This window comes from Ischnura elegans, chromosome 7, assembly GCF_921293095.1.
Source record: "Ischnura elegans chromosome 7, ioIscEleg1.1, whole genome shotgun sequence".
NCBI classification, from domain to species: Eukaryota; Metazoa; Arthropoda; class Insecta; order Odonata; family Coenagrionidae; genus Ischnura; species Ischnura elegans.
The window spans coordinates 89,515,579-89,535,786 of NC_060252.1; the positions used below are offsets into that span (position 1 = coordinate 89,515,579).

At 43.3% G+C, this 20,208-nt stretch overlaps 1 protein-coding gene across 1 annotated transcript in view; it reads right to left on the reverse strand.

Moving 5' to 3' along the window:
• The window catches only part of LOC124162132 (G1/S-specific cyclin-D2-like), a 62,544-nt gene that overhangs the window by 29,852 nt on the left and 12,484 nt on the right, over positions 1-20,208 (reverse strand). The window contains exon 2 of the mRNA XM_046538552.1: positions 18,296-18,511. Within this exon, the coding sequence (XP_046394508.1) occupies positions 18,296-18,511 (216 nt within the window). The remainder of the gene's footprint in view (positions 1-18,295; positions 18,512-20,208) is intronic.

Below are 20,208 nucleotides of genomic sequence, written 5' to 3' on the forward strand. Positions count from 1 at the left end.
GAAAAGTGCCCATAAAAACTAACGGGAGAGGGGGGAAATAAATAGAAATAAAGATTTCCACATTTTTCCTTTCTAAGCAGGGAAGCCAAACATCTTCCCACGTAGCAACCCGAAGAAAGGGAGGGCTATCTCTCAAGTTGGAAAGTCACGGGAAGCAAGCAAGCATGAGGAGGCGGGTGGGTGGGTGGAGAGAGCTCCTAGGGACTAGGATTCCTACCGATTCCTGGAATCGGAGAGAATTCGAGGGCCCTCGACTCCTCGGAAAGGCTAAGCTTCCCATCCCCGGACCGCCCGATACCTCAGTCCCTCCATAAACACAAAGCAGCGCCGAACGGAGGTCAAGCGCGTGGAGGTCCCTCAAGGAACAGTCCCTGGCCCCCTTCTCTTTCGTCGTCATAAATCGGCCGTCAGGGCAAGCTACGCCCCCGCAGAGGGGATAGGCGGGAGTACTTTGGGGTCCACAGAACACCCCTCATGCCTGCCATGTGATTCCTCTTTGCCACCTCCAGTCCTTCCTCAAACCAATCTTTCTTTCGGCTCCGGGCGGTTTTTGAAGCCTTCCTCCCCGGGTTCTCATGCCCTCCGTTGCAGGGAATGGGATACCTTCAGGTGCTAGAGGCGCCAGCAAGACTGTTCATTGTCGGGACTCGGCGAAAAATAAGAGGAGTGCTGGTGTCTTCCTTTGGCGGCTGTTCCCCACAGGGAGATGTTTCGTCCCGGTCGAGGTCCTGGATAGATGGCCTGGGCGGGCAATGAAATGGACAGAGAGGCTGCGGTCGCTCGGGAGGTTTCCCGGAGTTGTCGGGCGAAGGAGAACAGGTACACGGGCAGGTGCGCCTGCCTAATGTTTCACACGAGAGGAAACACCGCACATGAGTTGCGCTCTCCACCGATTCCCACACCACTCAGGCTGTGATTGGGCATCGAAATGAAAAATAACCTGGATTGATTAAGAGGAATGCGGCCAAAAATACGCTCAATAAAAGACGAAACTAATTTATTTTATGAAACTAAACTATTTCTGAAAATGTTTACACACCCGACTGCTTTCCAACACCTCCGTTTAATCATCACGGCACTTGATAATGACCATAAGACTTGACACGACACTACACGGTTGATAATAACTATACGATATTGAAATCGGTTGAATGTATATCAAATAGCGTGAATGAATGTGCTGTATATATCACACCTGGATTACATACCAGTCAGTGTCGAGTGAAAACAGGGAAAGTAAAACGTTGAGTTCCAAAAGGTTATAAATACGGCCTCGTGTAGCTATAAACGTAAAATAATTGTTTTAACTTATACAGTGACTTGTGATTATTCGCAACAAAAATTACGAAAAATATGGACTATCTATTTAAAGTAGGTGAAATCATATCAAAACAAAGGCCATCACCTCCCTCGTTTGCATAGAGCCATCTTCTGCCCCGGAGTGAGATTTTAACAAGATTCCCAACCATTGGAATCGCATGTGTTGGAGAAGAGGCTATTTCAGGAGGACCGGTCCATTCAGCCAGCAGTCGAATACATTGAGTCGCTTTGTCGCCAGGCCCGAAAACGATAGTTTCCCGAGCGCCACGTATAAATAATTTATCTTCTGGAAGTAATTCATGAAGCCGCCGTCGGAGACGGGAACATATTCAGAACCATCTGAGATGTCGGAAGCTGGCAGTCAGTGCAACCCGCTCATCGGCACACTTGAAACACCTGGATGGTGAAAAGTGAATTGACAAAACGACCAGACGACACGATTACGAACCCTCAATTCGCGGCAACAGCTGGGCGACGAAAGGAAACAGTAAACTTTTAATTTCTATAACTCGGAAGCTATCCATACCCAGATATGCCTCCTGCCTTTCACCACATAATAGGTAAGTAGTCATCGTTACCTATGGTGTCAGTGCTATTTTCTATTTTTTCATCCATTATTCACAAATAAGCATCACATCTTCGGCTGAGAGAAACTCATGTCGCTACGACGATCGCAAGGCGTTGATTGAGTGATGTTCCAAATTCATTCGCATATTTCTGAGTCCTTATTAAAGTAGTTTTCAATTGATAATTAATAAAAAATGTGATTACTAACAATAAACTTATGACGAAAAATATCTTGACGGACGACTGACGGACTTACATGTTCTTCCACACAGTGAAAAAATAACAACAGCAACAGCGTTTGTTCAAGTTGATAGCGGTATCGTCGTCAGATGCCATGTGGTGCTACTAAAAAAAACGCGACGCATAAAAAGATCTACGATGTCGTTATCGTTGATGATACTTTTGCAATTGACTCAGTAGTGAGCGGACACCAATATGAAGACCTGGAAAGCTAGAAAGTTCAGATCCATGTTGTCAATCGGAAACAGAAGGAGAGGCTTAAAAAATATATGCTTATCTCCATCTTCGCCTTCTGAAACAGCGCAGTTTAAGGCAAATACATTGAGGGAATCTAAGGAATAAAAACATCGGACAATCACGAACACCTATGCTCTTAATAGGGAGACCGTACCCAGGTGGAACTCGAACCAGCGACTTTCGATTTGGCAGGCGAGGACTTTACCCCGCCGCTACCTACATCGGACGAAAAATATTTGCAACTTTGTAATGAAGGAATCATTTACATTCTTTCCTAATGAATATGAAAGACAACTATCATTCAAACTTAAATACTCGGCAGCCATACATATGCAGCATCAACTCGAGGCATTATTCACAGCGGGCCTTTTATAAATGCGTCGGTCCAGTGAATAACGTTAAAGTGGGCCGGCAAGAAACGGACCGCCGCTGTCCAAACTAAAACTCATCGGGAGGCGGGTGAAAGGTTTCTCGCGAAGGACGTGGGGATACTATTTCACGCATTATGAGGGCGAGCTTTCACGGAGTCGGCAAGGGCTTCCCAAAGCTCAAAGTCGTAACTCAAAGAATCACGAATCCGGACAGTGCTCACAAATATCATAGTGAAGTCGGCCCTTTTGTCGTTTGATCAGCATCATCCGGGAAGACAAGTCAGCGAAGATTTATTGTGAACGATAATAAGTGGAAGTTTATGAAACGAATTATTCCAATACAGTAGGCAATACGCATTCAACATAGAATACATACTGATACGTAGATACTATACTCCAAGCACGAATACAAGAAGAGCGCACAGGCCTAATTGTATGTGATTCGTCACAGCAATATAGGAACGAAGTGATGAGTGCTGCACGGTAGGGTTGTGCTCAATTAGCACACCGGCTATTGGTCACAGTATCATATATTTCGGCTCAAAGGACTAAGAATGAGCGAAATACAATTATGGTAGTTCACAATCACTATTAAAAATTTGATGTGATTTTTCTCTTAAAACATATCAAGATTTATTTTCTTGAGAAATGTGGGATTCTAAAAACATATTTTTCTTGGCAATGAAATTTAAATACAACACTGCCTCCGTCACCGAGCTAAGCCCTCTACATCTACGCCATTTTACTCCAAATCACATTTTTAATCTCATAAAATGAGGTGGAAAGCGAAGAATTAATCGCGACTTTCACCAAGATGCCTCCATGCTAACCTTATCAAGAGCCTCTACAAAATTACTAGACTGCCTCCAGACTGAGAAATACCCCGTTGCAGATCAGGTTTTCCGCGCATGCGAACGCATTCATCTTTTTAAAGTTTAAATCGTGTCCTCAAAAGCCATGTCGATGAATTAAATCCACAAGGGGTTTTGGACGAGACATTTAAAATTTAAAAAGCGCCTCTGAGAATGGGGAACCAGGTTTGCAAGAGGCTTGGGAAATACCTACCGCATGAAGAGTGGGGGTCCCCCCATCCCCTCACTCCCCCTACCACTCTCCAAAGAAGTGTGCGGGAGGAGGGGGCGCCACCCCTCCCGCATACCAAAGCCCCTGCCCAACCTCCCCCACCTCGTCCTTCCCCAAGCCGCTTCTACCTGTCCGAAAGCGCTCACCACTACAACAACAGCACTCGCAACCTTCCCCTCCATCGCCTCTCATCGCATTCCCCTCTTCGGCTTCTTCCACCTCACACTCCTCCCGACGTGAAGGAAAAAAACCTTCGCTCAATCTCCCACTGCTGTCTCTCTCCCAATACCAAATCCTCTCTCTTCCCCTTCTATATAACCATCCGAACGGATGGAGGAGACTGTACATAGAGGGGGGTCCTTATCTCTTGTGTCAGCCTCTTTGGCCACCCACACCCATTTCATCTTTTTTTAAGCCCTTCGCGATGTTTCTCCTCTTTGCCAGCAAGCAGACTGCATATCCCAAATCCCCCGCAATGCGTTCTAATGCGTGCCGTCGGTGAAACTCGAGAGGTCGATATATATCGCAAAAGCGACTGGAATGTGCGTTGCCAAGCGACCGGGGAGTTGAAAAGTGAAGCCGCCCTCGACGCCATTTTGTTGGGCGCGCGACGCCAGCGCTGACTCGGCTACATGATCGGCCTTGAGCTTACGTCCACTTCGTGATACGCATATGCCATTCTCATATCCAAGGCAAACATTAAGTTACACATAAACTGTTTAGTTTTAGCGTACTTTTCACAGTTTATTCACGTAAAAAAATGGCAGATAGGTATGGTATGCAATTTCTAATGGCATCGCATTTCGATAACATTGGCTTGCGAAAGCTACCAAATATACGTCAAATCTTTTAGCACGTAAAGAAATTTTTAACGACCTGTAGGTTCATATGAAAATATTTTTATTCTCTAAACAAGTACCAAATTGGAAGTTATAGAAGTTAATTAACTATGTTCATTTGAGATAGCATTAAAAACCCCAAAGTTAACACCATGCTTAACCGCTTTGAATAACCAGTGTTCCATTTAAAATCTTATAAATAATCTAGTTTTAAAAATAATTAAAACAGCGGATCTTAATATTGATTAAAATAATAATACCGCCAAACGAAACCAGCCTATATTAACTGCAATTGAAAATGGCGGAGAGAAGGACACGTGCAGTCGCGCTTCACTTCTATATCCAGAGTTGACCCCGACAGAATATTTGCGGCGGCCATTTTGAATCGGGTTCTTTGTAACTGGAAAGGACTTGACCACATTCAGAAAAAATAATCGCGCTAACTGGTACAAAGCCACATTAAAAAATTCTCCCCATGCATTAAAATAGCAGGATTTAGTGCCAACAAGATTCTCCGAGTTATCCTCTAGATACGACCTAATTTTAGGGTTTCCAATGCTTTCTTCAGACGCCAGATGCCACATAGCTCCGTCATCGTCCGCCATTGCAATCTCAGAAAATTTCACTTTCATCACGTTCAGCAACGTTCCAGAAAAATGAGGCGAAATCAATAAAAATAACTTTTTCAAATCACTTGCGCATAATTTCGACTGTTTTAGCATGCAATATTTAGGTATTCCAGAAAAAAATTGAAACCAATAAGAGGCGTAGTTGAGGAGTAACCTCAAAAATGGCGGACGGAGCACTTATCTCAATGCCAATATTCCGTTTCAACGTTTACTATAACCTTCATATATTACTTATCAATCCTTTTATGATAGGTATCCCAATGATATTTTTATTTCCTCTCCCGTATTTATCTTTTTCATCTAAATTGATTTATTTTGTCGGCAAAATAATTGCCCAAGCAAGCACCATCCTTTTTAATTCATTTTGATTTGAAGTACAATTTCGAAACTCGGAATCGGGAAAATTCCTCAGCACCTAGATTAGAGATAACTCTTATTTCGTAAAAAAAAGTAGCCATCGGTATTTATATAACACACCCTCTTAAGTTTTACGTTTGCATGTCAAATTCTAGGGGTTACGTCATCACTTTGCCAACAAGGGAGTGTTTATTCCGGTCAAACCGATGTAAACAGAAATATTAGTTACGGCAATACGGATTAGAAGTTATTTTTTGGGAGTTCACATTCCAGGGAGAGATTTTGCTATTTTAGGAAATTTTCATAGTAGGCACCTATTGGAACAATTAAGGGATTCTCACATCAACTGGTGTTCACTAGCGAAAGTAACCCGCTTGAGGACGAACATTATCTTCTGGTCGATAAAGCCATGCCAGCGCTGACAATTCGGTTGGACCTCTCTCTCTCTCTTGGAGAGGGTGACAAGCGAAATGTCACTTGCGTCATTTGTCATTCGCCTCCGTAATCGCCTCAAATGTTTCATCTTCCTTCTGACCTCTCAATCCTCGCCCGACGCCCGCCAACCTCCGACTCAACAGCTCAAAATTACCGCGTCATGACGGAAATCCAAGGAACTCTATCGAAGTATAGCTTTTTTCCCTTTGCAAATTCGATATGGCTGGTGAAAAGCTAACGATTATTGCCCTCTCGCCAAAGCTCTCGGTTACTGCGAAATCTCAGGATACGTTAAGACAAGACAAGTTTAACTAATCTTTATTCGCTTTCGACCAATCAGCTACGCGCAAACTTTCTGGAGAAAATGTGCCAATAGGATACATCCTTAACCAAGAAGGCCACCGAAAATTTATTAAGGACCGAATATACCAAAAAATTAGCAAAGTATTGAATTAAGCACAAAACGAAAAATAAGAATAATGGCTCTGGGGCATAAGTTTGTACCTAATTAATATCCTACCGCATAAATAGAATTATTTCAGATTACATTTATGATTAAAACTAGTACACTATTCAATAGATGAATTTTCCATCCTTTATTCTGGATTAATCTCGATTTATCCAGGAATAGTAATTTAGAAGTAAGAATAACTTAGCAGAAATCATAATAGATAATATAGGTATTTTCCGTAATGTAGGTTCCACAATGTTCACCCGAACAGATTCGAGAAATTTTACTCACACTGCAAAATGAGCCATAAAGAAACATTATTTCAGGAAAGCCCTCGACCAATCACGACTGAAATTCCTCTCCGCGAAATGAAATGTAGTATGCAAATATTTTTATAATTGGGAATTCTCAAGCCCACAGCTAGATGAAGAAACTCTTAAGAAAAAAATCCTGGCGTGAAATTCTTCTCGACTCGCAGACGCTGAGAAACATCACTTTTCAACGTCAGACACTTCACTCATTCTTCCGCCTGATCTAAGAACTTAAAATGTAGCTCACGCACCGAAGCACCTTTGCTCTTGCTCAGGGTTTTAACCAACAAACTGTGAAACGGATACAACATTGTGAGTACCACGAGGCCCACATAAAGGTAAACAGGGCCATTGTAGTCTGAGGGGTGCGATGTTTATCTTGGGACTTCAAGGATAAACCTCATCCTCTGATAACCCGCCCACCCATGAAATCCCCATCTTCTTCCCTTCCACCGACTCTACGAACCCCTCCGAGGGAGAAGAATGGACCCATGGAGCCATGGGATATAGGGTGGGGCGCCACTGGAGGATTACGAGGCGGGCAGGGTACCCGCAGAAGAATGCGAGGATTGCTGAGACGATAGGTAGGGAAGGAGAATTCGGTGAAAAAAATGGGTCCCGTCCCCCGATAAGAAATCTTTGATGGTTAAGGAGGGCGTCTTAATTCCCAGGACTCGAAAGCGATAAAATCAAAACCCCTAATACGGTTACCCAGGGTACGAAACGCTCAGGGTGTGGAGAAAAACAATAAAATATGCGTGATTAAAAGCCGAAATAAATGCAAGGACATAGTGATGAGAAATGTAATAATAGTGCAAAGCGATGAAGCACGATTTGTCCCTTCTAAAGTGCGCAGGTATAGCAGCTATAGTAATAAACTAGAAGTAAAGCATGTTGACCAAATATAAATCGTATTTCTACGATCAGTGTAATATTCCTAAATGCATATCAAATATTTTCCTTTGTCCTTACCATAAAAATGAAGAGAATCGGTTCAATAAGGTACCTATTTAAATTAATTATTCCGTTAAACAACTACTCAGGCCTTATTTATGCATATTTTAAGGTATTAATGCAAAAATATTATCTCCACCAAAGTGTTTTCAAGTAGTTAGAAAAATAAAATATCGTTGGTATTTAGTTTACGTGCCTCGCCGACATCTCAAAGAATGGCGGCAGCGTGCGAGGCTCGATCAAGATGGCGGCGCAGGCGTCGAGCAGGCAGGATCTTCGCGCCTAAAAGCGATCTTCACTTTTTAACAAAAGCTTTGTTTAGGTACTTATATGATGCCACGATTGCCCTGAAGGAAATGGTCTCATTACTTGAATCGGTAAGTGACGTGTGTCAAGAGTGGTGATGGCAACATTTTTGGGATTTACATTAACTATTACGCTTCGTGAGCAATTATCGTTTTAACTTCAAGAAGTGCCACTCAATTTTTTTAAGGAACTAAATAAGATAAAATAACTAATTTTGACCAATTTCGCTCACCCCATAGAGCAACTTTAATTCAGTTTTAAGCAATTAAAAGATCAAGCGAAAAGACCTCACCACTAATGGTCTTCATGGCTGTAATTGAGCTTTTTTGGAACGAAGTAAAAACAAATGAAAAGAACCACTCGCGTGGGTGGTATTAGCCTTTTGGGGGCAGCGACAAAGCGCGACAAAGACGAATAGATATGCTATTCTGAAAGTTGTATCCGAAAAAGGCAAACTTAAAGAGTAATACCGAAATCACTAGGTTAAAACAAGGTAAATGCTAGTTTACGACAAGGGAAAAAACACAAATCAAAAATATACTATTTCAGAGCACAATTGAGGATGATACTGTACTCATGAATACAAAGGCAAATTCTGGGTAATGTTGAGCCGGTTAGTTGCCCTTTTTTTACAAGCAGCTATCCAACCGTCCAAAAATGTCTCTTGTCACGAAGGAAATCTTATTGTTAACGGACCTATTCTGGCTCACAATCGACCACCTCATCTGAAAAGCTTGCGTGTCTAGCAAACAAATGCCTCAAGCATACGACCAAGGACACAACAAAAGCTGCCCACGCTGCCTCTTTCGTACGCGTTGGTAATCCCATTTCAGGTTATACACAGTGCTCTAAAAGCTGAAAAGCTAGGTTGACAAGTGCTTCAATCATACAAAATCGCTTTCATCTTTGTCATGACATGTCGTCACTGGAATCATAAGAAGGTGGGTACCATAATACTCGGATACACCTCGATACACAAACAAGATCCGCTCAAGGGTCGAGATGGGAGGCCATGTCACTATAAACTTGAGTTACGGCCTCTCAACCTATTTGGGGATGTTCGGTGGAATCCGCTGAATAGTGTCTTGAGTTTACAGGCGAATCTTCCATTTTCGATTATCCTTATCGAGTGTCCTTCTCCTTCACCTTTCATTCTTCGTGGTACTTCCATTTCTCCTTTTCGACCTCTTATGTCCTTCCGTACGTCAAACACCTTTCTTCGCTTTCCTTGTATCTCACTCGCACGATAGACGAAATATTTATCAAAATTCCGAATGAAAAAGGATGTAGTGTGGAGTCCCAAGAAGGCAATGAAAATAGAGCAATCGCACGTGGTGGAGGAGCAGCAAACGCCTTCTTCGCTTTGCTTCTAGCTCACCCTATGATATACGAAATATTCAAGAATATATGGGGCAAAAGAGGATCCTTAAGTCGGCCTCTGGATGTGTTGTAACTGGGTTGTTAAATGGCTTTTATCGAAGTCGCCACCGACGGACAAAGAGATCTGATTCTCATAGGGAAATAAGGCATAATTAGGGAAGCAAACAGAAATTTTTATACATGATTATGTGATCTATCAAATTCATAACTTTTCCATGCTATTAATCGCATTAGTTAGCATGGTTACACACGCTACACTGCAAAATATTGGAGAAAAGTGGATCGCATTGGAATCAACACCGTGCAGCAGTGGTGGACACATATGGGAGGCGTAGGGGTCCCTTGCTGGTCTTCCCGCATTGCCGAACATAGCAGAATCACAATTGTAACTTTTTTACATCATACGATATAATTGTCTTGTATATGCGTAAAATCAGTTTAAATAAAACTATCTTAAACTTTGCATGTAACTTGATTATTTTTTATTACGATAAAAGTATAGGTAGCTCAAAATATATTTTGCGCCCCCCGCTCCTCGAGTTTTTTCTGCATCTGTTACTGTCGCGCAGAGGACATTTTTGAACCAATTTAAATGGGACCGAAGTGGCAACAGAAGTCAGCCTTCTAAGGGATGGAATTGGGCCTCTTCCATACAGCCCCCTTGGTAATATTTATCAAAATTCCGAACGAATAAAATCTATAGTTTTTGGTCCCAAGAAGGCAGTGTCTAAAATCGAGCAAATTCTTACGTGAGTGAATGACAGATGAGTTCAGAGAGAGAGAGAGAGATGAGTACAGCGAGGCGAACGTGTGATCAAATAGAAAGAGTGAGAAGGAAAGTGGAGAAAGGCGTTTGACGTCGAGAAGGACGTGGAGGTCGGTGAGGAGGAATGGAAATACCAGGAGGATTGGGAGGAGGAGAGGTTGTGGAGGAAGGGAGTGGAGGGGGGGATTGAGGAGTAGGAGGAGGGTTCAAGGGCACAGGCGAGGGAGGCACGCGAAACAATTGCGAATCGCTGCTCCCTCCGCCCCACCCCACTTCCCATCCTTACCCCGCCACGTCCAGAGGTTATACCCGGGCAACTCTTGAACAGGAGGGAGGGAGGAATGGAGGAGGGGTAAAAGGGGAGTATGGAGGGGGGGGGTAAGGGAGGGAATTAACATGGTGTGCGAGGTGGTAGGGTGAGGAAGACATTCCGGTGGTTTGTTGAATGATGTTAGGTCGGTGTGAGAATAAATTTCCCCTACTTGCAGCCCTCCCCACCTTCTCCTTCATTAGCGCGGCACGGCTGAATGGAGGGGGAGGTTTTTCTTTTTTTTTTAAAGGTTTTTGTGGTCTCTCCGAAGGGGTGTTGCGAGGGTAGAAAAGGACTGGGGGCGATGGGGATTGGTGGAAGGAGGTGGTCGGGGGTTAGGCTGCACGTAATATGGGTCCAGACATAATAATGTGTGGAGGCGATGTTCTGGAATGTGGAGGTATTCCCCCTGTGTCCCGAGGTTACCCGCACAACCTTCATTTTTTTTGTTCTTATAACCTCCCATTTTCTTCTCCCTCCTTCCTACCCTGTTAAAGGATAGGATAGGGGGATGGATGATTTAAAAAACATAGTTGAGAGATAAAGCCGGCTGAAATGGGATGAAACATTCAGGGCATCTTACGATTTAATGGGATGGGAAGCTTTTAATTTTCCTCCTCGAAAAGCCGTACCGAAAGGAAAAACTAATGTTCACAGGAGGGGAGGTGAAGATATAATAGACAATGTTTACATGTAGTGGTTAAAATACTTTTAAGAGTCGGTCATTCACCGAAGGCTTTACACAAGCTCATTTCAGGATCCCGTTTGTGAGGATCGCGATAAAATACCGGTGCCGTAACGATCTTATTCCTACTAACTACCCTCAGGTACCTACTAGTCGCAAGAAAGCAGATTCGTACACTATGTTATAGGTAGGCAACCCCATATGAAATTATCAGGTTATATAGAATGACGTTAATTGCGCAATTCTATATCACACTATCTGAATTTCCCTTTATCTACAAAGCACTTCGTTCCTCGATTAATTTTGACTTTGAGTTAACCTACTCCCCCGAATAAGTCCAGGGAGGAAAAAATCTCGCCTCAATTTTTTTGTATGCACTTCTACTAAATGAGTGATCAACTGATCAAGGAGCTTAGGTCACCGTTTTACGATCCAAATATCAAGGCTCTTTCGTCCAGCCCGATAACTCTTGAGGATCACTTTAATAATAAGGATGTTTGCAATGCGAGTAGCGAATCAAGAGCCAGCTTAAAGTCCGCCCTGGAACTTTTCCATTCATGACATCAAATGCTTTAGTTGTACTCAATATATAATGTCCGCATAATTGACATTTGGAGATTCTTTTTCCGCGATTTTTAATTAGGCATAAGGTTATACTGATTGAGGACAGCAGAGTAATGAATGTCAGAGGATAGAATTAAACTTCTCTCGTCAACACGGGAATAACTAAACAGACCAATTTTTCGTATTTTCCATTGGCGATGAGATCGCTTGCGACATAAGGTTTTCAATGTCTTATCAGAGTTTTAAATCTTTAATTCAAACCGTAGAGGTTCCAACCCACTGCGTAAGATTCGAAACTCAGTGAACTAAGTCCTACCATGACTCTACGCGAAGATTGTAAGGAAAATATAATATCCACGGAATTGAAAAAATCTAAATACCGGTCGGCTCCGTGGCGTCGGGGTAAAGTCCTCGCCTACTAGACAAGAAGTCGCGGGTTCGAGTCCCGCCTGAGTAAGTTCCCCCTATCTTGGGAACGGTTCTTCGTGAACATGTAATTGTTGAGTTTTTAAGAAAATAATTTAAAAGGCCAATAATTGCTGTTTTCGGTAGTATGGATATCAATGAATAATTAAAAATACATTATGACAGCCCGTAAATTAAAATCACCTAGCATACGATCGATGAGAAAACTGCCGAATGCAAAAGCAAAATGCCATTCTTCCAAGAATTTTAGTGTTTCTAATGGATACAGTATTCCCCTACAACCCTGACCCCGGCATTATGTTTTCCTTCCTACTCCTCCTCTAAAAAAAAGGATCACTCTGTTCCTCTCAATCTAATTTCCTAGTGAGGTGGGTCTAGGAACACGCGCAGGAATTCCACACCCCTCTTAAGAGTTGAAAGGAGAGTGGGAGAAGACAGGGGAGCAAAAAGGGAAAAAAGAGACCGAAGCAGGTACCCGCAGAAGGAGGGTAGGGCAAGTTTATAGACGTGGAAAGAGGGCGGGCGGTCGGTGTGTGAACCGCTGCGTGGGTGGAGAAGGATGGAAAAAGAAAATAAAACGATGCGAAAGAGCTGGAAAGGAGAATGGAGTGAGAAGGACTGGAAGTAGGAGGAGAGATTGAGAAGGCAGCAGTGGCGGATACGTATGGGGGGCGCAAGCCCCCCCCCTTTCGGGGCCGCCTTCATTGCCGAACACTGCAGAACCAGAATTGTAACTTTTTCATATCATAAGATGGCATTGTCTTGTGTCTGTGTATATAATCAGTTTAAATCATACTTTCTTAAACTTTGCTTGTAACTTGACTATTTTTCGTTACGATAACAGACCATCACGATTTCTGTACAGACTGATCGGGTGCTCCACTGGCTAATCTCCTTTTGAATCTGAATTCTGGCCTGATGATGGAGTGCCACGTGCCCCGAAACGTCAGCAGCCATAGAGAATATTACTTACTTACCGGTAAGGCACACGAGCAGCCTTTATTACCATAAAACGTAGGGAAAGCTTCACGATTTCCCATTTCGCTAGCCGACCTAATCCGTTCTGCACTTCAAGTTTTTAGTTTATTCTAATTGTAAAGATTACTTTGTACGGACATTACCAGACTGGTCGTTTTAATGTTGAAGTTGAGGAAATGTGGTATTAAAAAACACGATTTTTACAACTTTTATAACAATCTTTGATCTCAGAAATTAGTATATTACGCAATAACAGCAATTGTGGTCCTATATCGTCAAATGTAAACAGCATACGTTACTTCATTCAGGAAAAACGGTAGGTATATATTAAATCATTTTTAGATACCTCGAGATTTATCGTTAATATTAGCACGGCGTAATCGACAAAACTAAAAATGCGCCATAGCGTATTCTGCATTGCACGATTTTAAATATAGTGTTGAATGGATTCTCCAAATAAGAGGATCAATCGCTGCTATTACTACTATACGAGCGTTTTACGCTTTCAGCCAAAGTAGTGTGCCCCCTTCAACGTAGTAGGATGGGAAGGCAAAAAAATAGATAAATATTCCATATATGTATATATATTCCATGTATATCTATAAATTCCAGCGCATATACGTATATATACACAACATACATATATTCAGAGGGGAAGGAGGGAAGTTGGACGGGTATGTTGGTCCAGAGAGGGGAAGGGAAAGGGCCGAGGGTGTGGGGGAGAGGGGGCCATCATCCACAGGTTCTCTCTCTCTAAGCAACCTGTTCCATCTTGGGGGCGGCGAAGTGTATGTGTGTGTGTGTATGTGTGCGTGGGGGCGGACGTGGAAGATAGAACGTGGGGGGCCCCCGGAGGGAGGAGGGGCGGGGGCGGCCAAGAGAGTTGGGCAGGCGCAGTCTAAAGAAATACTGCCTACCCCACCCCACAACACCTCCCTCTTTCTCAGCCTTATTCTCGAAGACTTGTGGCATGGAGGAGATGGGGGGGGGGGGGAAGGGTCCAGAGGGTGGGAGGGTGGAGGGGGTCCAGGGAGGGGAGGAGCTTCTCTCTCTCTCTCTCTCTCTTCAGAGACGATGTGAATTCCTCTTATACTTCCCACGGTGGCTGAGGAAGGAGTGGGGGGGTCGGTGTGTGTTGTGGAGGGCTAGGCCGCCGGGGGAAAGGAGAGTAGGGGGTGAACGAGGGGGGATGGGAAAGAAAGAAGTGTCTTGTGCCGGCGTCAAGACCCCCCTGGACCCCCCCAGAAGGGGTCCCCACCACCCGCGCTCACCACCGAGAGAGCCTGCCTTCCACATACATACACAAGGAGGAGATGAAGACGGGAGTCTTTCAGGTTCTCCGAGAAAGCAAAGGGGGGCGGGGAGGCAACAGATCCGGACGCCCCCTGCCCAAAGAAAGCTTTCTCTCTCTCTCTCGTTCCTCCTCAGTGTGGGCCATGTGCGACCACAAGGAATAATGGGAAGGGAAAGGCGCCATGGATTTTCGCGACTTCCCTTCACGAGGAGAATGGACCTCCAAGACGTCTCGGCCGGACCAGTGGCGCTATCTCCCAAGCCCGGAAGGTGTCCAGAGAGAGAGAGAACTCAAAGAGAAGTCGATAAGGGCGTTCTAATTTGGGATTTAAAGGATAAGCTCGACCCGGATGAGATCTGGAGCCGAAGTTTCACTGACATCGTTATCAATGAAGTGGGTTCTTTCATCGTTATCTGTACCTTCATGAAACTAGGTTCGACTCCATGAAAAGTAATAAATATGCTTCGCCCTCACATCTAGGATCACAGATGAGTCATCATTTTGATTTCATTAAAACAGTGTTTACACACTTTAAGATGATCGAATGAATGACGAAGACCTTTCATTTCTCACCGCAACATCAGTCTTGCCTCATTCTTGCCTTACGACACGCTATTTCGGCAATCTCCTTCGCAAATAAAGTAGGCCCTACCTTCGAACGACGATAGCGTTATTGCGACACAATCTGCACTTTCAAGTCTGGAACAAAACTAAAGCTTTGCCATTTGTGCAAACATAAGTGATACCCTAGCCGTAGGCGTTACGCGGAGAGCTATTCAAATAGAAAGAGAGCAAATTTAGCAAGCCCGAAGAACAGTCACGTACGTGTTCCTTCAAATAGTCCAAGTCGCCATTTCCTGAGCCCTTCAAAATCCATATCACGACTTATATATATATTTTATACTGTGATCGAAAAAACAGATCATTAAGTTGCCTATTTCTTTATAAGTCAAAATACGTAAGGTAAGTTTTTAAGAACGAGGCTTTTCAATGAAACGGGCCCAATGCTAGTTGCGACCATTGATCGCGTTTCCACATGTTCGCGAGCCGTGCATAAACGAAGATAACTACAGCAGCATTTTTGCGCGGTACTCCCAACTCCGCGAAGGTCTACCGTGCCCTAAAGCTAGTGTTCCCCAGCAACAGGGTAGGCGACTGTGATACCAACTCGCACGCCGTTGATCCCAATGGCTTTAAAAGACTTGAAGCAATATTGAGAGGTAGTTTCAGTACGAAATCTCCTAAATTGCATTTCCAACTTGATCGGGAAGAAAAATTCACGATTCTGTGCGACCGTATCAAAAGAAAGCGCCAGCGTGCAAAAAAAACGGCGAGTTAGGTACCTATCCAATCAGTATCGGCCCGGTGGGATTATTGGAAGAAGAAAAACGGGATTCAGTGGAGGAAGAGAATCTTTTGTGTGCAGCAGACGACGTGCTTTTATTTACTTTTTTTCGCGCAGGATGGAAGTGGGGTTGGGTAGAGGAGAATGGTCTCTGGCGAGATGGCCGAAAAGAATTCTGGGGGGGGGGGGGAAATTGGGGGAAGGAGGGGTTTCATCGGTTGGTTCGTCCACAGCACTCTTGTGTACCCCTTCCTCCCCATTGACACCCCACGCCATACTCCTCCCACCCTCTGCTGCCAATCCTTCGATTCCCCCCTTCCCTGGCGTCGTGTCGGCTCCTTTGGAGACCGCCTCGCCAGACTGAGAGCTCCCATTCGGCTGCCAAAGCCGTCCGAAAACCCTTTCTGCCCAATTCCTCTCCTTAATACCAATCCCCCCTAGACTTCCAAGAAGGGCTTCTCCTCTCCACCTTCCCAATGGGACGAGTAGGGTTGGAGGTGGTGGAAGAATAAGAGCTGATGGTCAGTGGGCACCTACTTACTCCCTATTCCCTTCCCTCCCTCCAGTGCCATTGTTAGTTTGTGTGGGCATTGTCTCCTCTAGTACGTATCGCCTAAAGGCCGTTTTACACGGGGCACGTATTTTCGCAGGTTAGATCTGCATCTCAATATGGCGTGGAATCACGCGAAAGTACGAACGAAATTTGAACTGGGGCTATTTTTCCATATCACGTACATGCATTCTTAGATGCGTTCTAGCTTTACACGACGTAATTTTGACTGCGCATTCGTACACACGCCATATTGTGCAATTACGTGCCCGTGTAAAACGGCCTTAAGTTTGGGTTGACATTATCTGCGTTAGTACGTACCGCCTAACGCACTATATCCTACGCGAGAGAGTATACACATGAAATACGTACGATAAATGAAAGAGTGAAAGAGGTGCTACATCGGAATCGTCAGGCCGCGTCTTTAATCCGCGGCAAGCATATGGGATCAGGGACCAGAAGACTTAAGTCTTAAGTCACTTAACCCGTGAATTTATAGAAAGGATAGCTGCGCGATTAGTCAAAAATTGCTTCCGGCGAGCTGAGAGCGTTTCACAGATTTTACACTGGACTCAGAAGCTATATGCGAGGCTTAGATTGCTTGAGCAACTGATGAGGGTAGAATGTTAGGGAAACGAGGGAGGTGAAGGACAAGAATAGGATTTTAGATAGATTGAAAGGGATTAAGCCTTATAGTGAATTAAAGAAGGCAGTGCTGGAAGGAAAGGGAGGCTTCCAGATCACTCCTTGAAAACTCCATGGAAACCTACTATAACAATCAATAAGGGACTTGACTAAGTGCTGCACTAGAATAAACAGTCAAATATCTGCAACGAGGACGTTTCCTGCAAACGGGTGGTGTCCCTACACCCCTAGGCGTGACGCATATTGAGGCTACTTGCGGAATAGAGTTAATATGTCGCTCCATTCAGAAACCCAGTGATTAAAATTTCTTGCTTCGAAATTCATCCTTGTTGTATACAGACGGCTATCGGAAATGTATCTTCGATAAATATTTACTGTACAAAAATTAGCAACAGGAAAACGTCAGCTGATTCAAGGATGTTCCACTGAAAAATTCGAGTTCTCTCTCTTTCCAAAAATTCAGGTAGTAATTACTCTATCTTCCCTCATTCATTTAAGCGAAAGCTACAAAAATTTAAGGCCGCCGGTATGCCTTCGGACAAACTCTAAGCCACCACTTATTAAAAGCGCCGAGTGGTTGACCTTTTCCTCCCCCGATTGACAGACTAAATTTATCGGCAGCCCCTTTACTGTTCCTAATGAGTTCTACAATCTTTGTCAGGGACCGGAACATAAATCCTGAAACCGTCAACATGGCGCGACAATTCGAGGGAAACCCATTAAAAGTAATGGAGTTCAAAAAGAAAAATATCACAGGCAGAACACAGCCGGTTTCGCATTGCTTAATTTAAGAAGATAGTTTTATAAGATACACTCATTCGCTTTATGAGAACCTTAACTGCTACGACATCTCATATGATAGCCACAAGATAGATCAAATTATGTGGGCATAAAGACGCTAAGCGGTAATATTACAGAGATAAATTATTCCATTGCTTTACGCAGACAAGCATGAATTTTGGCACCAAAATTAAATATTATTAGCCCATGTTTGTGGTCGTCGTGGATAGAATTTCATTTCTATTACGCATTTAGATACAGTAACGTACTATATCATGGATAAAAGTTGATGTGAAGCCATTAGCAACTTCGAGGATGCACAGAGTGAGTTCCAAAATCTTTCTGAACGGGCTTGTTCTCTTTTGGAATTCACGACATAAAATCATAGTAGGAATTACAATACTGAAAATGGATAGTGTTTATGCCTTTTACTGTGTAAGAGTCAACGACTGTAATAAGACAATGGACTCACCCAGAGGTCTCCGATTGTGATGCTGTTGTCTGTGTAGAACACGAGTAATTCCGCGGCCAAAGGCCTCGGTTCCCTTAATTTGGATGCCAAGAGTAGGCAGGCGGTTCCAAGGAGTTGAAGTTGGCACTTTCGAATTGGGTATATACTGAGGAAACGGTCGACGTAGTTCATAGCCAATGGGAACACTTCGTCTTGGCACTTCTGCTCCTCGCAAACCTGTAAAAACAAATTCAATTGTTACATTACATGTCAATTTCATGAAAAACAAGAATTTAAGGATTTTAAAGAGATTGGAATGAAGGTAAAAAGGACGAGAGTTTTCGTGGATTTTCGGGTCTTTCCCGGGTTTGGGAAGAAGTATTACTTTGGTTTGTTTCCAAGCGCTAAGATAATAAGGAGAAGAGTAAAGTAGAAAAGGTTGGAAATAAGAAAGAGATAGTTTGAATATCGGCTGGTATATTTCAAGTGAGTGAAAGAAATATTGTCCAACCTAGGGTATTTTTTAACGGAAAGAAAATGTAATGATTTGTCATAGACTCAAGAGTATTTTAGAGTTAAATGGCTTGCTATACCATTCCTGGAAATTATAATTTCAAAGCGCTGGCTGGGAAAGAATAATTTTCGATACGTATTTGCACATGCCCTTACGAATCCTTCAATAAAATCCGTAGACAGCATGCTTTAATTAAAGTTAGCTAGCGTAAAAGCGTCAGCGTAAAGCAAAGCGATGGTTCCAACACGCAGAACCACTGTTATAAAATGACCTCCTTAGCTTCGCTGCCTGAGAAAACCAATCCTCACATTACGCAAGTCGGACGTAAACGAATCAATCATGAAATACATAACTATTTTTCTAATACGCCGCCGATAACGGCACCAATAAAAATGAGATTTGCGTAAATTGTGCACACATTGTGAAGCGTTTGACATATCAATTTCCGCGATGCCTGCAGGGAGGGAGGAAGGAAGGGTGATAGCGGCTATTAGACGAATTAAAAAAAAATAATAGTAAAAAAACCATCGCATGTCATCCTAGTCTTGTGACAAATTGACAGCCGCTTAGGGCGCACGCATCGGCATTTGCCCTGACCCCGCCGTAAACGGGGGAAATGACGACACAAGTCGCGGTAATGACCTCGATGCGCGGCAAAATGCCCTACTTGTATCTCGGCGAGCCAGATGATGATGAGTCCAAAGGGTTTTGCGAGCGAGAGATTACAGCTGCCATTCATGGAAGCCGCAGATCGTCCACATTTCCGCCGCTGCTGATTCGCAAGGCCTCTGAATGAATCTCCCCAGTCGCAAAACTGCGCTTTTACGCATTAAAATGTCTCGGCTGATAATTGATTTTCTATTAGACACGGTCTCAGGCGTTACTTTGTGGAACTGCTTCATCATAAAATAAAATAAATTGCTTTGTTCTATTTCACACTTTATTTTAAATATCGCGTCCCGGGGTTCTGCATCTTATGCTATCATCAGGTGTTCAGGTATCACCCGATGATAGCATAAGATCCAGAAACCCGGGACGTGCTATTTAAAATAAAGTGTGGAATAGAACAAAGTAATTTATTTTATTTAAAATTGATTTTTTTTCTGAAAGGTTACGTTGCCTTTTTCACTCATAGTTAAATAATGCGTAAAATTATAAGTTTTGTCCTTTAGAGTCAATGTCTCGCCTTTCACGGCAGGATTAATAGTAGTTAAGAAATTACATAAAAAACTCAAGTCCCGAAACTGAGTAAAACTATTGATAATCCACCGCAACTAACGCCAATCGTGCATCTACAGTGGTCGAGAAAAAATGTGCGTATATTGGTATATGGTCAAATGGAATAAAAACTGTTCAAGTGCCTACCTATTGAAATTTCAATTTTCCACATTAGCACAACTTAAGCTAATTTCCACAATAA